This window comes from Scyliorhinus canicula, chromosome 16 (genome assembly GCF_902713615.1).
Source record: "Scyliorhinus canicula chromosome 16, sScyCan1.1, whole genome shotgun sequence".
In the NCBI taxonomy this organism is placed as follows: Eukaryota; Metazoa; Chordata; class Chondrichthyes; order Carcharhiniformes; family Scyliorhinidae; genus Scyliorhinus; species Scyliorhinus canicula.
The window spans coordinates 98381417-98396616 of NC_052161.1; the positions used below are offsets into that span (position 1 = coordinate 98381417).

The 15200-nt window shown below is 43.5% G+C and overlaps 1 protein-coding gene across 2 annotated transcripts in view; it reads right to left on the reverse strand.

Annotated features, from left to right (window-relative positions):
• The window catches only part of hspg2 (heparan sulfate proteoglycan 2), a 571937-nt gene that overhangs the window by 332320 nt on the left and 224417 nt on the right, over positions 1–15200 (reverse strand). For both annotated transcript variants that reach the window (XM_038821731.1, XM_038821732.1), the window contains exons 7-8: positions 6265–6393; positions 1250–1492 (exon numbers count right to left, since the gene is read on the reverse strand). In XM_038821731.1, coding sequence (XP_038677659.1) covers positions 1250–1492; positions 6265–6393 — 372 coding nt within the window. The remainder of the gene's footprint in view (positions 1–1249; positions 1493–6264; positions 6394–15200) is intronic.

Sequence of the window (15200 nt, forward strand, 5' to 3'; positions counted from 1 at the left end):
CTAACTGGTCACTCAGCTCATGGGACTTGTTAGGTCTGAATGTGAAAGGAGCCCGTTTTCCAATTGGCTACCTGACAGCAGTGGCAACTCTTCACAAGTCACTTACACACCCGAAGGATGGGAGTGCTGCTATATAAATGCAAATTCTTTCAAGATTGAAGAGAAATAACATTTCTCTTAAGGCTGTGCCTTAATGGTTTTTGTTTGAAGTATAAATTCTTCCAACCGTTTTCAAAAGGCCTCAGTCGGGTGGGGGGGGCACTACTTTTCTCCCCCTCTACAAGCACCAAGTCCTTCACCCTTCAGCTTAGTCAATATCTTATCTCAGGGTCACATGATCCCAGGTGCTGACTCCAAGCTTCCAAGAGGCTGGATGCTCGGCTGATCTCCAGCTACCATTAATTTTTAAACTCAGTCTCCAATGGTCTTTCTTGGTTAGCAAGAAATTATTATTTCAGCACTTCATCCCAGAGGACATCATAAGAATTGGGGCTGGAGAGGGAAGGGGAAGTAGTGTATAGGAAACATATAGCTGTGACAGAGAAATTCAATTAATTAATCAGTATCTGTTAAATTACAACTGGTTCAAATGTGTAGGTCTTAGAGGATGATTAAAAACCCTAACCAGCATATCTTTGGGTTGTGGGGGTGAAACCCATGCAGACATGGGGAGAATGTGCAAACTCCAAACGGACAGTAACCCAGGGCCGGGATTCAAACCCGGGTCCTCAGTGCCGCAGTCCCAGTTCTAACCACTGCACCGCATGCCGCCCCTTATGATAACAATTTATGATGAAGTACAATCCCACAGACAACAGCATCCAGATTGTCACATCACAGAACCCATGATCCTAGACAGTAATATCATTAGGATATTCAATCATCCCAAAACAGCCTGACCATGGCTCTTCCCCAATGTGTGCGCATGGAAACCTCCATGAATGGTTCACTGTCTGAATGTGAGCGGTATTCACACACTTTCTAGCAGGGGTCAGGGGTAATCATTTAGAAATGGGGATCGCAGCCAATTATCTGCTTTTTCCAAAGTGGAAACAATTTGGCAATTCTCCTCTTTTGCTTATTTTTCAGAACATTCTAACAGTTAATAACTGGCCGCAACCAGGAGCAATTTGCTGTTCCCTCCTTAATTTGATTTTCACAGTGACAAAAAAACAACTCAATAGCGACGAATGTCCTTCACCCTCTCCCAAACAGAGTAGTGCTCAAAAATTCTACTTCAGGTACTTACCACAATCCAGCTCATCGCTGTTGTCAATGCAGTCCCTCTCTCCGTCACACAGGTAGTCCCTGGGGATACACTGCCCATTCTGGCACACCGCCTTGTCTATTGGGCAGGGTCTTAGAACATCAACAATGGGGGTAGTGGGTACTGTAGGAACCAATGGCCTTGGTGTTCGTCGCTCTGGCTTAGCTGTGATAATAGGAGGTGTTGTAGGGGCTGTTGGCGTGGTAAATGGTCCAATTATATCTGCTGCAGGTTTCAAAAAAGTAAAATACAGACATGAGAAGCAAATCTTCTTAAAGCCTGCAGCCAGTCCATCCTGGCTCAAGCTTTCCTTACAAGACGAGGAAATTCATTTCAGATGTCACTCTTGTAAGGATCCTCCTATTTAAACCTGGTTTCCCTTATGTATTCCCTTTATTTTCTGTTATTCGTTTCGGGCCTGACAGTTGCTGGGACTTACACCTTTCAAATGGACTGCACTTTAATTTTAAAAACAAAGAAACACCCCTGGAAGATGTGCAATTTGGTCTGAACTCAGGAATCCCCCCCCCCCCCGTGAGATATGCTGCTTGGTTTGGTCCAGTAATAACATTTTGATGGACTTGGCTGGCAGCCAACCAGTCACTTTAAATTCCCGGGCCTCAACAGATCCTTGATGCTGATTGTTGCTTATCATTCCGGAATGTAAGACAGTGTGTTGGCTTTCAGTTTCATTTTGATTATGTAGCTAGGAAGGCCACAGCTCTTATTTCTGTCTCACCTGATTGGTTCTTTCTGATGGCCCAGGATAAAGAACTTTCTCTCTATAGTCAGTTTAACCTACAGGAGGATCAGGTCCAGCGCCAGCTGCAGACAGAGGGGGTTGTTTGAAAACCTTTCTAAAATTCTCATACGAAGAACTCAAGTTGTACCTCACTGAGGCTGATAGTTAATCTGGCGAGAGCAAGTTAGAATTGAACAGACCTGAGGGGAATCTTCTGTGTGAAGGCCCAGGTCAATACAAATTAAAGTGACTCCCTGGAGAGGATCCCACAGCTGAGAGCCCAGCCTGAATGTTCCAGCCCGAAGTTCCAAACCAAGTATTTCCGATTTTGTAAATATTTGAAAATATCCCCAAAAAAAGAAGCTCCAAACAAACTGGTGGTTTCAGCACTCCACGTCCTGGGAAGATACCCTGCTGCAACAATCAAAACAGGACACTTAACTCTCTTTCTTCCATTTTAATCCCTATCATTTTATTCCTTTCCACTGTGTGTATCTCTGCCTGGTGTGTGTTTAGGTGGAGGTTGGGGAGGGCGTAGTAAGAGATTAGCTGGCCTATATCTATGATTGTCATTGCATGTCCTATCTCTACTGATGTTACAAATAAACAGTTGTTTTGTGTTTTACTTAAAAATCTAGTGCCTGTAGGTGTTGGAGCAGCCAAGGGTCAAAGATCTCAGAAACTTTATATGAATTATTGCTCAATTCACTTGTGTTGGAACTCCGGGGCCTGTGGAACTGACCGCCCACTTTCCCAGGGTGTCGTACCGCTCTCTGACTATTCAACTTTAAGACTTGCACCTTGGGACGATCCACATTGTACCCCAATAATTTGACTTTGGTCTCAAAGTGGCACAAAGTTGGTGATACTGAATCTCCCATACGTCTTACACGTTTTGTTATGAATGGACATTTGGTGGCCATAGTGTAAGACAAGCGGCTGATTCACTATCACCCGATCAGCTAGCGTCCACTATGAATTTATTGTCCATTGGCAATTGTGAAAGCGCAGTGGGAGGCGGGGTGCACGAGGCCAGAAAACTGCCCTGACTTTCCCTTTGTTTCATAAGAAATATTGAGGGAACAGGAGGGGAAGGCCAGGTGGTGAGAGTTCAAGTTGCAAATACGTATTAGAAAGTGGTGAAAAGTATATTTTGAAAATAAATCAGAGAAATTGGAAGCCACGGATCCCAAAAGGACACACAACCCTGAGCAACTGGTTGCTCAGAGGCTTCAAAGACCAAAAGAAGCAGATGTCGGAAGGTGGATGTTGGAATGCTGAAGGACATTTCTTTGCAGATGGGCACAGATCAGTTACAGAACTCCTCCCTCAAGTCCACTGCAACACACCGGTGTCACTGACAATTCATACATTTAGATATTTCAGTTCACCAGTCTGAGGCATAGGGAAGAGAGGTCAAAGAGGTTTAAAAGAAACGGGAACATTCCATCATCAATTTTCTTCTTGGGGCTTAAAGCACATGTTTCAATCCTAAATGCATTTGGAACACCGAGAAGAACTTAGATATTAGACAGCGCAGAATTTGTCGGGGGGCGCGGGGGGATGTCAATGTATCAGCAATTGTTAAGCTAACTGCATTGTTAAAGACAGGGAATAAGCATTAGCTCTCCGATAAATGGACATTGCTGGAACAGTTGGGGATGAAAGGAACTAGAAGAGTCTCTCTCTCTGCTCGGCTGAATTGAGAATAAACCTGCCCGAGGTAAAAGCCTTGGCTTTAGATTCATTCTTTCACCATATGGTATTAATGTACTTTACAGCGGATAGAGTATACAAGTAAGGAAGTCTTGCTAGAGCTGAACAGGACATTGCTAGCACCACGCCTGGAGTACTGCATTCAGTTTTGGTCTGCTTACGTATGGAGGGATGATCTGCATTGGAAGCAGTTCACAGGAGGTTCACCAGGCTGATTCATGGGGAAAAGTTGAGTAGGTTGCACCTATACTCATTGGAATTTAGAATGAGTTGTGATTTTATTGAAACATAAGGGATTCTCTGTCCCGCCGCACCAGATTTCTGGTGCGGTGCGTTCCCGGGATTCTCCGTCTTGCCAGCGGCCAATGGAGTTTATTATTGGGATGGTTGTTATTCTTTGGCATTCTCTCCCACAGTGAGGCTGGGTCATTGAATACATTCAAGGCCGGGTTTTTAGGCAATTTTTTCATCGACAAGGGAGTTGAGGGCTATGGGACACAGGCAGGAAAGTGGAGTTATGGTCACAATCAGATTAGCCATAATCATATTGAATGGTAGAGCAGGATAGAGGGGCCGAATGGCCTACTCATACTCCTATTTCTTACAATCATTCCACCCACCCAGTGATAATGCTCTACTCGAGCTTCCTACCATCTTTCCTCATTAAATATACCACCATAACCCTCAATCATTCTCCCTTTAAATACTTTTATTCTATGTCTGCCTCTGAGTCAGGGACCGGCCTTGGGTGACGGTGTGGAGTTTGCACATTCTCCCAGTGCCTGTGTGGGTTTCCTCCGGGTGCTCCGGTTTCCTCCCACAGTCCAAAGATGTGCCCCTTAGTGTGCAAAGGTTAGGTGGGGTTATGGGGAAAAGGTGAGGGAGTGGGCCTAGGTAGAGTACTCTATCAGAGGATTGATGCAAACGCCATGAACCTCCTTCTGTAGGTATTCTATAATTCTATGATTTGCGTCAACCACTCTCTGTGGTAGCAAGTTTCACATTCTCACCACACTTTAGGTAAACATGTTAATTCCCCCATTGGATTTTTTGGTGACCATTTGATATTGATGGCCTCCAGCTATGCTCTTCATCGACATTGTCTCTCCATCCAGAATATCTAAGACCTATTGTTCACGTGAAATTACATTCTTTTAATCTAATGATGCAGTTGTCATTGACAAAACTGGCATTTATTGCCCATTCCTAGTTTCTTTCAGATGGTGGTGGTCAACTGCTCATTAAAGTGCTGTGGTCTGGTTACTGAAGTGCTGCAGTCTGGGTGCGGAAGCTGTGGCCTAACCAGTGTTTTATACCGGTACAGCATTAGATCCCTGCTTTTGTATTCAATACCTCACCTGATAAAGGAAAGCATTCTATATGCGTTCTTGGCCACCTTATCCACCTATCCTGCCACATCCAGGGACTTGTGGACATGCATTCCAAGGTCTTGTTGCTACTAATTTTTCTTTTAGTGATATTGGTGTCATTGAAGCTTGTGTACGGTCACTGAGGTCTGTGAACTGTGGCTAAGGCTAATAGAGTTCTGCTGAAGATGGTAGAATGTCACTGACATTGGTAAGTTGGCACTGAGTTTGTTACTTATGAGCTTGAGACTGGGCCAAGCTTGTCCTAGCTTTGCTTAAGTTAGGTAGATATTCACTGAGGCTGGTAGAGTTATGCTTAAGTAAGCAGTTGGGCACAGAGATTGGTAAACTGTCAGTAAGGTTGGCAATGTGTCACTGGAGCTAATAGTGTTGATGAGACCAATGGTGTTTCTGGTGTACTAGTTCTAACTTCTCGAGTCTATTGTCAAAGAGCTGAGCAGAGAGTGTCCACTGAGACAGGACTGCATCTCCATAACCACATGGCTGACTGATTACCATGAGGCTCGGAGACCTGGTGGTGGTTTCCATGGCCAGCCCAGATCTTATGCGGTAGTGTTCCAATAGGGACTATGGGAATATATTATTTGTGCCAGAGCCCTTAAAACACTTTCGTAGATGCCTAGTTAAAACCCCTGCAGTACTGCACCCAGTACACACTTCTTTCCAAAGAAAGATAACACATTTAAAAATTCACATGTGATAGAAATTGCTCCATTTAATTGCACACCGTAACCTGTTGGGAATAATAGTTAACACATGGGTTGCATTCCATTCTATTAAGTTCCTCCTCCTGTCTTGACATAACCTGGATGGACAGAGGGTTGCTTCCTATCCATCATCATTATTATGTTAATGTATCTGAAAGTCATTGCTTCACATTCTCTCGACCTTTCACTTCATTTCCAACGTGATTGGAATCCTGAGTCCCGGACTGATGCCTTTGGGTGGCCCTGATCAGTGGGTCAGAATTACCAAAAGGAAGACGTGCTACAAGGTACAGATCTGGTGATTGCTCTGGTGGGCATTGATTCCCCCCTCCCCCCCCACCCTGGAACATGGCAAACATTGGGACCACCACAGATATTCTCCAGAGGATGAAGCTGTGTACTGAATTCAAAATTCCTACACATCAGGATTTATAGAGCCCTTACCACAGTTGTCTTCGTCAGACATGTCACTGCAATCAGCTCTCGAGTCGCAGCGATAATCAAGGGGGACGCACTCGCCAGAACCACAGGAAAACTCATTGGAACCACATTCGCGAGGGAGAGTTATCACATCTAAACACAGGGGCGGAAAGAAGTTGATTAAAACAAAGCCACTTGCAGCATTTACTATTGCATGCCAGTCAATAAACATCTGGGACTGGATTCTCCAGTCCGACAGTCACATGTTTCTCAGCAGCTCACCATTCGCTGACGGAAGGATTCTCTCTTCCTGCCGCTTGTCAATGGAATTTCCCATTAAAGTCACCCCACACCGCCGAGAACCCATGGGCAGGAGTGCGCTGCCAGTGGGAAAAGTGAATTGCTGGAGAATTCCAGCCTTGACGTTTATCAGCGCCTCGCAGTTTTACTGCAATACGAAGGTTTATTTAGGTCAACAGGTTCTTTCAGTAAGGTGTTAGTACAGTACTGAACGAGTGCTGACATTGCCTTTTGGATAAGACATTAAAGTGAGGCCCTTCTGTACGACTGAGTGGGTGTGAAAGAACCCAGGGTTCCATTCAAGGAATAGCAGTGATGCGCAAGTCTGCCTCCAAAAAACCAACTTCGGCACCAACATTTCTATGAATAAATTCATTGGCCAAATCATTCATTTGCTGATTTTGGGATGTTGGAGAGTAAAAAAAATCAACCGTCGTGTTTAGCTTTGAAGTTATTTTTCAATGGTTGGAGATTGTTTTGAGGCATCAGAAGGAAGGATAATCTAAGGCATGGAATAAATATAAAGTTCTTCTTCAATAAATGTGCTTTTTGCTGTCCAGCCAGTTTAACACTATACTGCAATGATATGACAATCTCCGGTCAAAGGAATCTGTTCGGCAATTTGTTCGTCTTTCATTATTGAGAATCTACAGCACAGACAAAAGGCCACTTGGTCAATTCAGACACTAGAAGTGTTTAACATTGATAAGTAGCTGTTATTGGATAGGCTGTCCTTATTTGAAGTTGATAAAGGCAACAGGTCCATATGAGAGGCACCCAAGATACTGAGGGAAGTGAGTGGAAATTGCAACGGCATTGGCCATAAATTTTCAGTCTTCCTGAGACTCGGGTGAGGCGAGGACTAGAGAACTGCAAACATCACACCCTTGCTCACCTTTCTGAAGAGGTAGCGAGAAGGTTGATGAGAGCAATACAGGTATGTACAGGACTTCCAAAGGGCATTTTGGTACAGTGCCTCAAAACCTGTGAACAAAGTTGTAGCTCATGGTATCATGCAGTAACATGAATAGAAAATTGAGAGAGTGGCTGCAAACAGAAAGTAATGGTGAATGAAAGATTTTCAGCCTGGCGGAAAGTGCATCATGGAGCTCCCTGGGAATCACTATTGGCATCCTTGCTCTTCCTCATATCCATTAATGACCTAGACCTTGGTGTGCAGGTTTCAAAATCTGGGATGATGCAAAGCTTGGGACCATTGTAAACTGGGAGGAGGATAGTGCGGAACCTCAATGGGCATAGACATGTTAGTGGAATGGGCAAGCAGGTGGCAGATGAAATCAAATACATAGAAAGTGAAGTGATTCATACAGGAAAAACATGGGAAGTCATTACAAAATAAACGGTACAATTCTAAAGGGGGTACAAGAACAGAAGGACCTGGGGTGTATATGTGCCTAAGTCATTGAAGATGACTGGGCAAGTGGAGAGAGCAGTAAATAAAGGATACCATTTCCTAGGCTTAATTACTAGGGGCATAGAGTATAAGAGCATGGAGTTTATGTTGAACCTGTCTAAGACACTAGTGTAGCCTCGCTTGAGTAATTCCTTCAGTACTGGGTGCCGGACATAGATAAGATGTAAAGGCATTGCAGAGAATGCAGAAAGGAGTCATGGGAATGGTTCCAGAGGTGAGGGACATCAGTTATATGGGAACATAGGAGAAGCTGCAATTGTTTTTAAAGATCAACAAAGGGTTACTAAAAAAGTAATAAAAAGAGCAAAGGAAACTTCTGAAAGAAAATTCGTGTAAAATGTTGAAAAGGATAGCAAAAGCTTCTATAAGTATATAATAGGGAAGAGAGTAGCTAAAATGAATTTTGGTCTATTGATGGATGGGACCAGGGAGTTAATCATAGAATCCCTACAGCACAGGAAGCCATTCAACCCATCGGGTCTGCACTAACCCTTGGAAAGAACACTCTACCTAGGATCATGCCCCCACCCTATCCCCGTAACCCAGTCACCCCATCTAACCTTTTGGGCATTGATATTAAGGATCAATTTATAATTGCCAATTGTCTAACATGCACATCTTTTGACTGTGGGAGGAAACCGGAACACCCAAAGGAAAATCACACAGACACAAGGAGAAAAGTGCTAACTCCAGACAGGCAGTCATCCGATGCCGGAAATGAACACGGGTGCCTGGCGCTGTGAGTCAGTAGTGGGGAACACAGTAATGACGGAGACACTAAATCAATATTTTATCTCAGTTTTGTATCATCCCAATAGAAACAGATAAAGCATGAGGTAATAGAGAGGGAAAACCCTAGAACAATTATCATCAATAGGGAAAAAGTACTAAACAAACTATTGGGATTGAAGACGGACAAGTCCCCAGGGCCTGATAGCCTACATTCTAGGATCTTAAAGGACGAGGGAGTCAAGACCCATTAGTATAATAAGAGTATAAAAATAGGGAGGTGCTGCTGAAACTGTAAAAGGCATTGGTGCAACTGCACCTGGATACTGTGAACAGTTCTGATCACCTTTCTTGAGGGGGGGGGGGGGGGGGGGGGGAGAGGGGGGGGGGGGGGGATGTAGTTGCATTGAAGGCAGTTCAGAGGAGGTTCACAGGATGTAATTCAGAGGTGAGGAGTTTGTCTTATGAAGAGAGATTGAGCACTTTAGACCTATACTCTCTTGAGTTTATAAGAATGACGGACCTAATTGAGGTACATCAGATGATAAACTCTATTGACAAAGTAGACGTAGAGCAGATGTATCATCTTATGGGGCAATCTAGAACGAGAAGGCACGGTTTTAAGATAAGGGGGAGCAGAGTTAAAACAGAGATGAGGAGACACTACTCCTTTCGAAGTGTCGCAAATCTTTGGAATCCACTACCCCAGAGTGCAGTGGATGCCGGGTCATTGAATAAATTTAATGAGGCGATAAACAGATTTTCAATTAGTAATAAATTGAAGGGTTATGGAGAACGTGCAGGAAAGTGGAGTTGGGGTGGAGAGGAGATCAGCCATGATCGTATTGAATGGCGGAGTAGGCTTGAGGGGCTGAATTGCTTAATTCTGCTCCTAGTTCTTAAATGTTCTTCAGTTCTTATGTTTTCTTTAACAAAAGTTAGGGTGGTGATTTAATATAGGTATTCAAACCTTGAAGGGTTTGGTTGGTTGGTTAGGAAGACACTGTTTCGACTGACAGATGGGTCAGAAACCCAAGGACAGAGATTTAAAATAGATGGCAAAGTATCAGGGCAAGATGAGGTGAAGAATTTTTACTTCGAGTTACGATGATTTACGATGACCTGCAGTGGTGCTGGAAATGGATTCCATGGTAACTTTCCGAAGAGAATCCGAAATGTATTATTTCATGGCATGTGGGAATTGCCGGCAATTTGTTGCCCATCCCTAATTGCCTTTGAATTGAGTGTCTTATTGAACCATTTCAGAGGACAGCTAAGTGTCAACTACATTGTGGATCTGGAGTCTCGTATAGACCAGACCAGGTAAGGACGGTAGATTTCCTTCCCATTTAAATTTTCTTTCCCCCGATTATGGGGCAATTTAGCACATCCAATCCACCTACCCTTTGGGTTGTGGAGGTGAGACCCACACAGACATGGGGAGAATGTGCAAACCCCACATGGACAGTGACCCGGGGCGGGGCTCAAACCCAGGTCATCGGCGCCATGAGGCAGCAGTGCTAACCACTGTGCCACCGTGCCATCCTGATTTCCTTCCCTAAAAGGACACTAGTGAAGCAGATGGGTTTTCACAACAATCACTGATAGTTTCACGGTTGCTATTACTGAGACTAGCTTTGATTTCCTGGTTTATCAATTGAATTTAAATTCCACCCGCTGACATGGTGGGATTTAAACCCATGTCCCAAGAGCATTGGCCTGGGCCTCTGTATTACAACTACACCACCATCACCCTCCCCCTCTAAAAACAAATAACATTTGAAGGGGTAAGAGCAAGGCAGAGGGACTTTTGGATAACTCAATAGGCTGACAGGTTTCCTTCTATGATGTCTTGATTCTATGGCCCCAAAATTCAGCAAGTCTGAAAACTGTCTGCGATTCACTCGTTGCTTCTGATGGACGCAAACTTCGTGCTGCACAATCGCTTAAATGCTTGTAGCACCAACCCAACGTTAAGCACACAGATGACAAGCATTAAGGAAAAAGAACAAGAATGAACAGCTGTTTCCTGTATGCAATAAAGCAATGTTTGATTCATAAACTGGTTCAGCATTTATATTAGCATTGCCTTCAAGAAGACACTGCAGCGGTCAGTAACAGAGGGAAAGCAAGGCCTGAGACAGTTGTTGAATGAGATATTAGGAATTGTCATCACTGGTACCACCATGGAATGAGTCAATCAAGGACATCATAGCCAGAAAGAGGATGTGTTGCTTGACTCCTCCATTCCTCATCTTCAGCTGGTCGCTGTTTGGCTGGTGACCAGGCCTATGACCGCATGATGTGGTGAGGTGGCACAGCATGCAATAGACCACAACAAATCATGACACATTGTGAGTTCTGCAGGGCTCCTCCACAGTGGCCCATGGCAGCAGAAGCACTGTTTCAGCACTCCATTGGTCTGCACAATTACATTTTGAGTGGCAATGTGGCTTTCATTATGCGCCTGCTGGCCATGTGTGTGTGGGACACATACCAGATTCGTGAGCCAGGTGGCTGGTGGATAGTTGCCCAGTAAACCACCCTGTAGTTTTTCATGGTGCCTCAAATAGATAGCGGCTTTCCCCAGAATGAATAGCGGGCAATGACTGGTGTTGAGTATAGTTGTACACCAGCTGGAAATTAGAATGTGGAATTTTTTCTGCTTGCGGCATAACTGAGTTGATTTATATCACCTGCAAAGCCACATGTGTGTAGTCAATGGCTCCTTGCACCATGGAAAACCTGCAATCCTAATGAAGCTGTTTGCCTGTTCCACCTTGTTTTACTCTACAATTAAATTCATTCAATTCTCTTGGTACAAACAGCTTCTATGGATTGTGAACTGGAGGATTTGCAAATATTGCTTGCTCCAGCCTGGAATGAGCCAGACACATACAGGTTCATTGCCACTGTAACTTTCCCAATCACTGCCAAAGTGATCCTCGGCACATGCTTCCTGAATCTGGTTGTCACACACATAGTCGAAACAAAGTTGACCAAGGCTTTCCATTTTATTACCAAGTCAGGTTCAACCTTCGCACCTAATTTACATACTTGTATATTGTTACTACAAAGTGGTTTTTGCTTTGGGGGATGGATATACTGTGATAATTATAAAATACTCATTTCTTAAAACCTAAGGAGGATGAATTGGCCAATTCAGCCCTCCGAGCTTACTCTGCTGTTTAATAAGATCATCACTGATCCTCTATCTCAACTCCACCTTCTCACATTATCCTCAAAACTGAAAATCTCAACTTTTGCCTTGAATATACTCAACGAATGAATATCTATTGGCTGCCAATGAGATAGGGAATGTCAAAGAGTCCATAGGAAAATAACTTTGATTGCAGGAGGGTCCATAACCAGAGAACACAGCTTTAAGATAATTAGATAAAGAACCAGAGGGCGAGATAAGGATAAGACTTTTTAACGCAGTAAGTTATGATGTGGAATGCAATGCCTGGAATGGCAATAGATACTGATTCAATGGTAAATTTCAAAGGGAACTGAATCCATACTTGTAAAGGAAATATTTTTAGGGCTCAGCAGGGCAGTCTGACTAGTTCAAATGCTCTTTGAAAGAGCCAGCACAGAAAGGATGGACTAAATTACTTCCTTGCATGCTACATGGCGGCACAGTGGTCAGCATTGCTGCCTCACAGTGGCAGGTACCCAGGTTCGGTTCCGGCCTCGGGTGACTTTGTGCGGGGTTTGCACGTTCTCCCAGTGCCTGTGTAGGTTTTCTCCGGGTGCTCCGGTTTCCTGCACAGACCAAAGATGTGCAGGTTAGGTGGATTGGCCATGCTAAATTGTCCATTTGTGTCCAAAGATGTGTAGGTTAGGTAGGGTTACGAGGATAGGGTAGGGGAGTGGGCGAAGGTAGGTAGTTCCTTTGGAGGGCCAGTGCATTGCTTGATGGGCCAAATGGCCTCCTTCTGCACTGCAGGGATTTTATTAAGATTCTACAATGGGCACTGGGCCCAAGACACTAATTTGTGGACGCAATGCCTCATGCAGCTATGTGTTCTTTTCGGTCAGGTCGGCATGAGGTTCCAAATTAATGTATGTATACAAGTCACAATGTAAAAGTCTGTGAAACTTTAAAATAACTGCACAGACACATACAGAGTAAGTCACTGTGTCCAGATTGACAAAGACTTAATTTCACAGTAGGAAGTTCAGAGTAGGAAATGTAAAATCCGCTCCATTTGCTAATGTTAGAGACTGCAGCTGCTCAGCAGGAAAACATTCAATCCCAGAGCAGCAATTAACAGTAACGGAACATTTTCTACAAAAGATGTAACTGTCATGAGTACAGTCCCTCTATTTATTACCAAGGGCTTGCAGTCAGCCAGTCTATGGATGTCGGTTCTTATATTTCTATCTAAGCTGGCAGAGGGCAGCAGTGAATGAAAGGAAGATTTGGAGCACAAGGTGGAGCTTCAAAGTGTACGTGGCATTTTCCCACCAGGGTGAGAAAATCAAACTAAACCTAATTTAACATAATGGAGGAGTGTAGGTTACGTTGGTCTTAGATTATGATAAATGGTCGGCACAACATCGTGGACTGTGCTGTACTGTTCCATGTTCTATGTCCTAGCAGAGGAATAGTGGATACGAGGTGTCAATGTCGTGTCAATGTCATATCAATTATGTTGTTACATTTAAGAGAAACACATGCTGGATATTAATTGTCTTTAACCACATCTAATTAGGAGATAGCTGGGACACTGGGTTGGATAGAAGGGGAGCTGGGAGTCTGAAAAAGTTATTAAACTCTCTAAGTAGAGAAAAGCTCAGTGTCTTGGTTTAGGCTGTACCAACCAGCTATTAGCGTTAGGTTTGTCAACTTGCTAAATAGCAAGACATTCTCCTGCATTTCATATCTATAACATTAGTTCTCAGCTGTCATATTTTCTACATTACATCCGTGACTACACTTCAAAAAGTACTGTAATGGTTGTAAAGTACTTTGGAATGTCCTAAGGGCATGAGTGGGGGTGTGTGAATACAATTTTGTTCATTTTTCTTGCTGGCTTAGTTACGAAAGCCCGGAATACAATTTCGCTAAAGTACCATAATTGACCAGAGAGGCGAACAAGGGAGTCACATTGCTGCCGTGTGATGTGCCTTTGACAAAAGATCACACAAGTGGAGCAGGAGATGACTGCATAGAGTTGTTAGTAAATAATTCTGGCACTAAGAGATTTGAAAAACATTTATTCCTCCAGGACGAGCTTCTCCCATTTAGCTAAACGAAAATAAAAGTGCTTGTTCAAAACGGAATGGTGAAAAACCTCAGGAATTACACCCCAGTAAAATAAACCTCCTAACTGTCTGCAGTGTTCTGAAGCTGCACATTCATGCCAACGGGATACACAGCACTTTACATTGTGATCAAAACCACTAGCTTCATTCTTGCAATAACACGAAGAGGAATTCGGTCAAAGTCTACAAGACTTTCTCAACCCTGAAATAGTATTCTCCATAACAACTGAGGGCGTTACAATTATGAGGTTTATAAGATTATGCTTTTGGACTGTGTCTTTCGGATAAAATGAAAGGGTGGTCATGTGGCTTGGACTGAAGTCTGCCTGACAGCAGGTCTGGATGATTTGGTTGTTAAAAATTAAAGAAAGATCTAGATTAGTTTTACTCAAAGAATGTGCAAGGTATTTGCACTTGCAAACATTAGGAAAGCAGCTGTAAGGGCGATGGACAGACTGTGGGTCTCCAAGTCTTACAGAAGTCCAAAGATGTGCAGGTTAGGTGGATTGGCCATGTTAAAATTGCCCCTTCAGGTTCAAAATTTTAGTCGGGGTTATGGGGATAGGGCAGGGGTGTGGGTCTAGGTAGGGTACTCTTTCAGAGGGTCAGTACAGACCCGATGAGCCAAATTTTCTCCTTCTGCACTGTAGGGATTCTATGATTTTTAAGTGTGAAAAATGTCAGGTTATTAAAGGGTATAATAATAATCTTTATTAGTGTCACAAGTAGTCTTACATTAACAACATAAAACTGTCCATTTGATACCAGGGTAGGAGAGGATGGATGTCTAAATAATAGCTAGTTAGCATTTCCATTTGAATACAAGCCCCATTTTGTTCATATTGCCATAGAGAACAGTGCAGAAGAAGCCACCACAAAGATGGGTTCCAGGCTTTCCTAAAATATCACTGAATATCACGGACAGGGTCCAGCAGAGGAGCAGTTCTAGGCAGCAAGCGTGGTTCACCATACAAAATTCATAGGAGGTCAAAACAAGGCTGGAAGATTTGCTGAGCTTTAGCTACAAGGACAAGTATCCAGGAAAACCCATTTTGTGATTTTAAAAAACGTTCTGGATTCAAAGTTCCAGACTGGGAAAAGAAAAGATCAGAACTAAACCCTTGGGAGCAAAATTTTATGTTTTGGACTAATTTTGGGAGAATTGAATGTCTACTTAAAGGGCTGTGAAATGCATACCTGATCATGTTTTTTAAATAGTTGT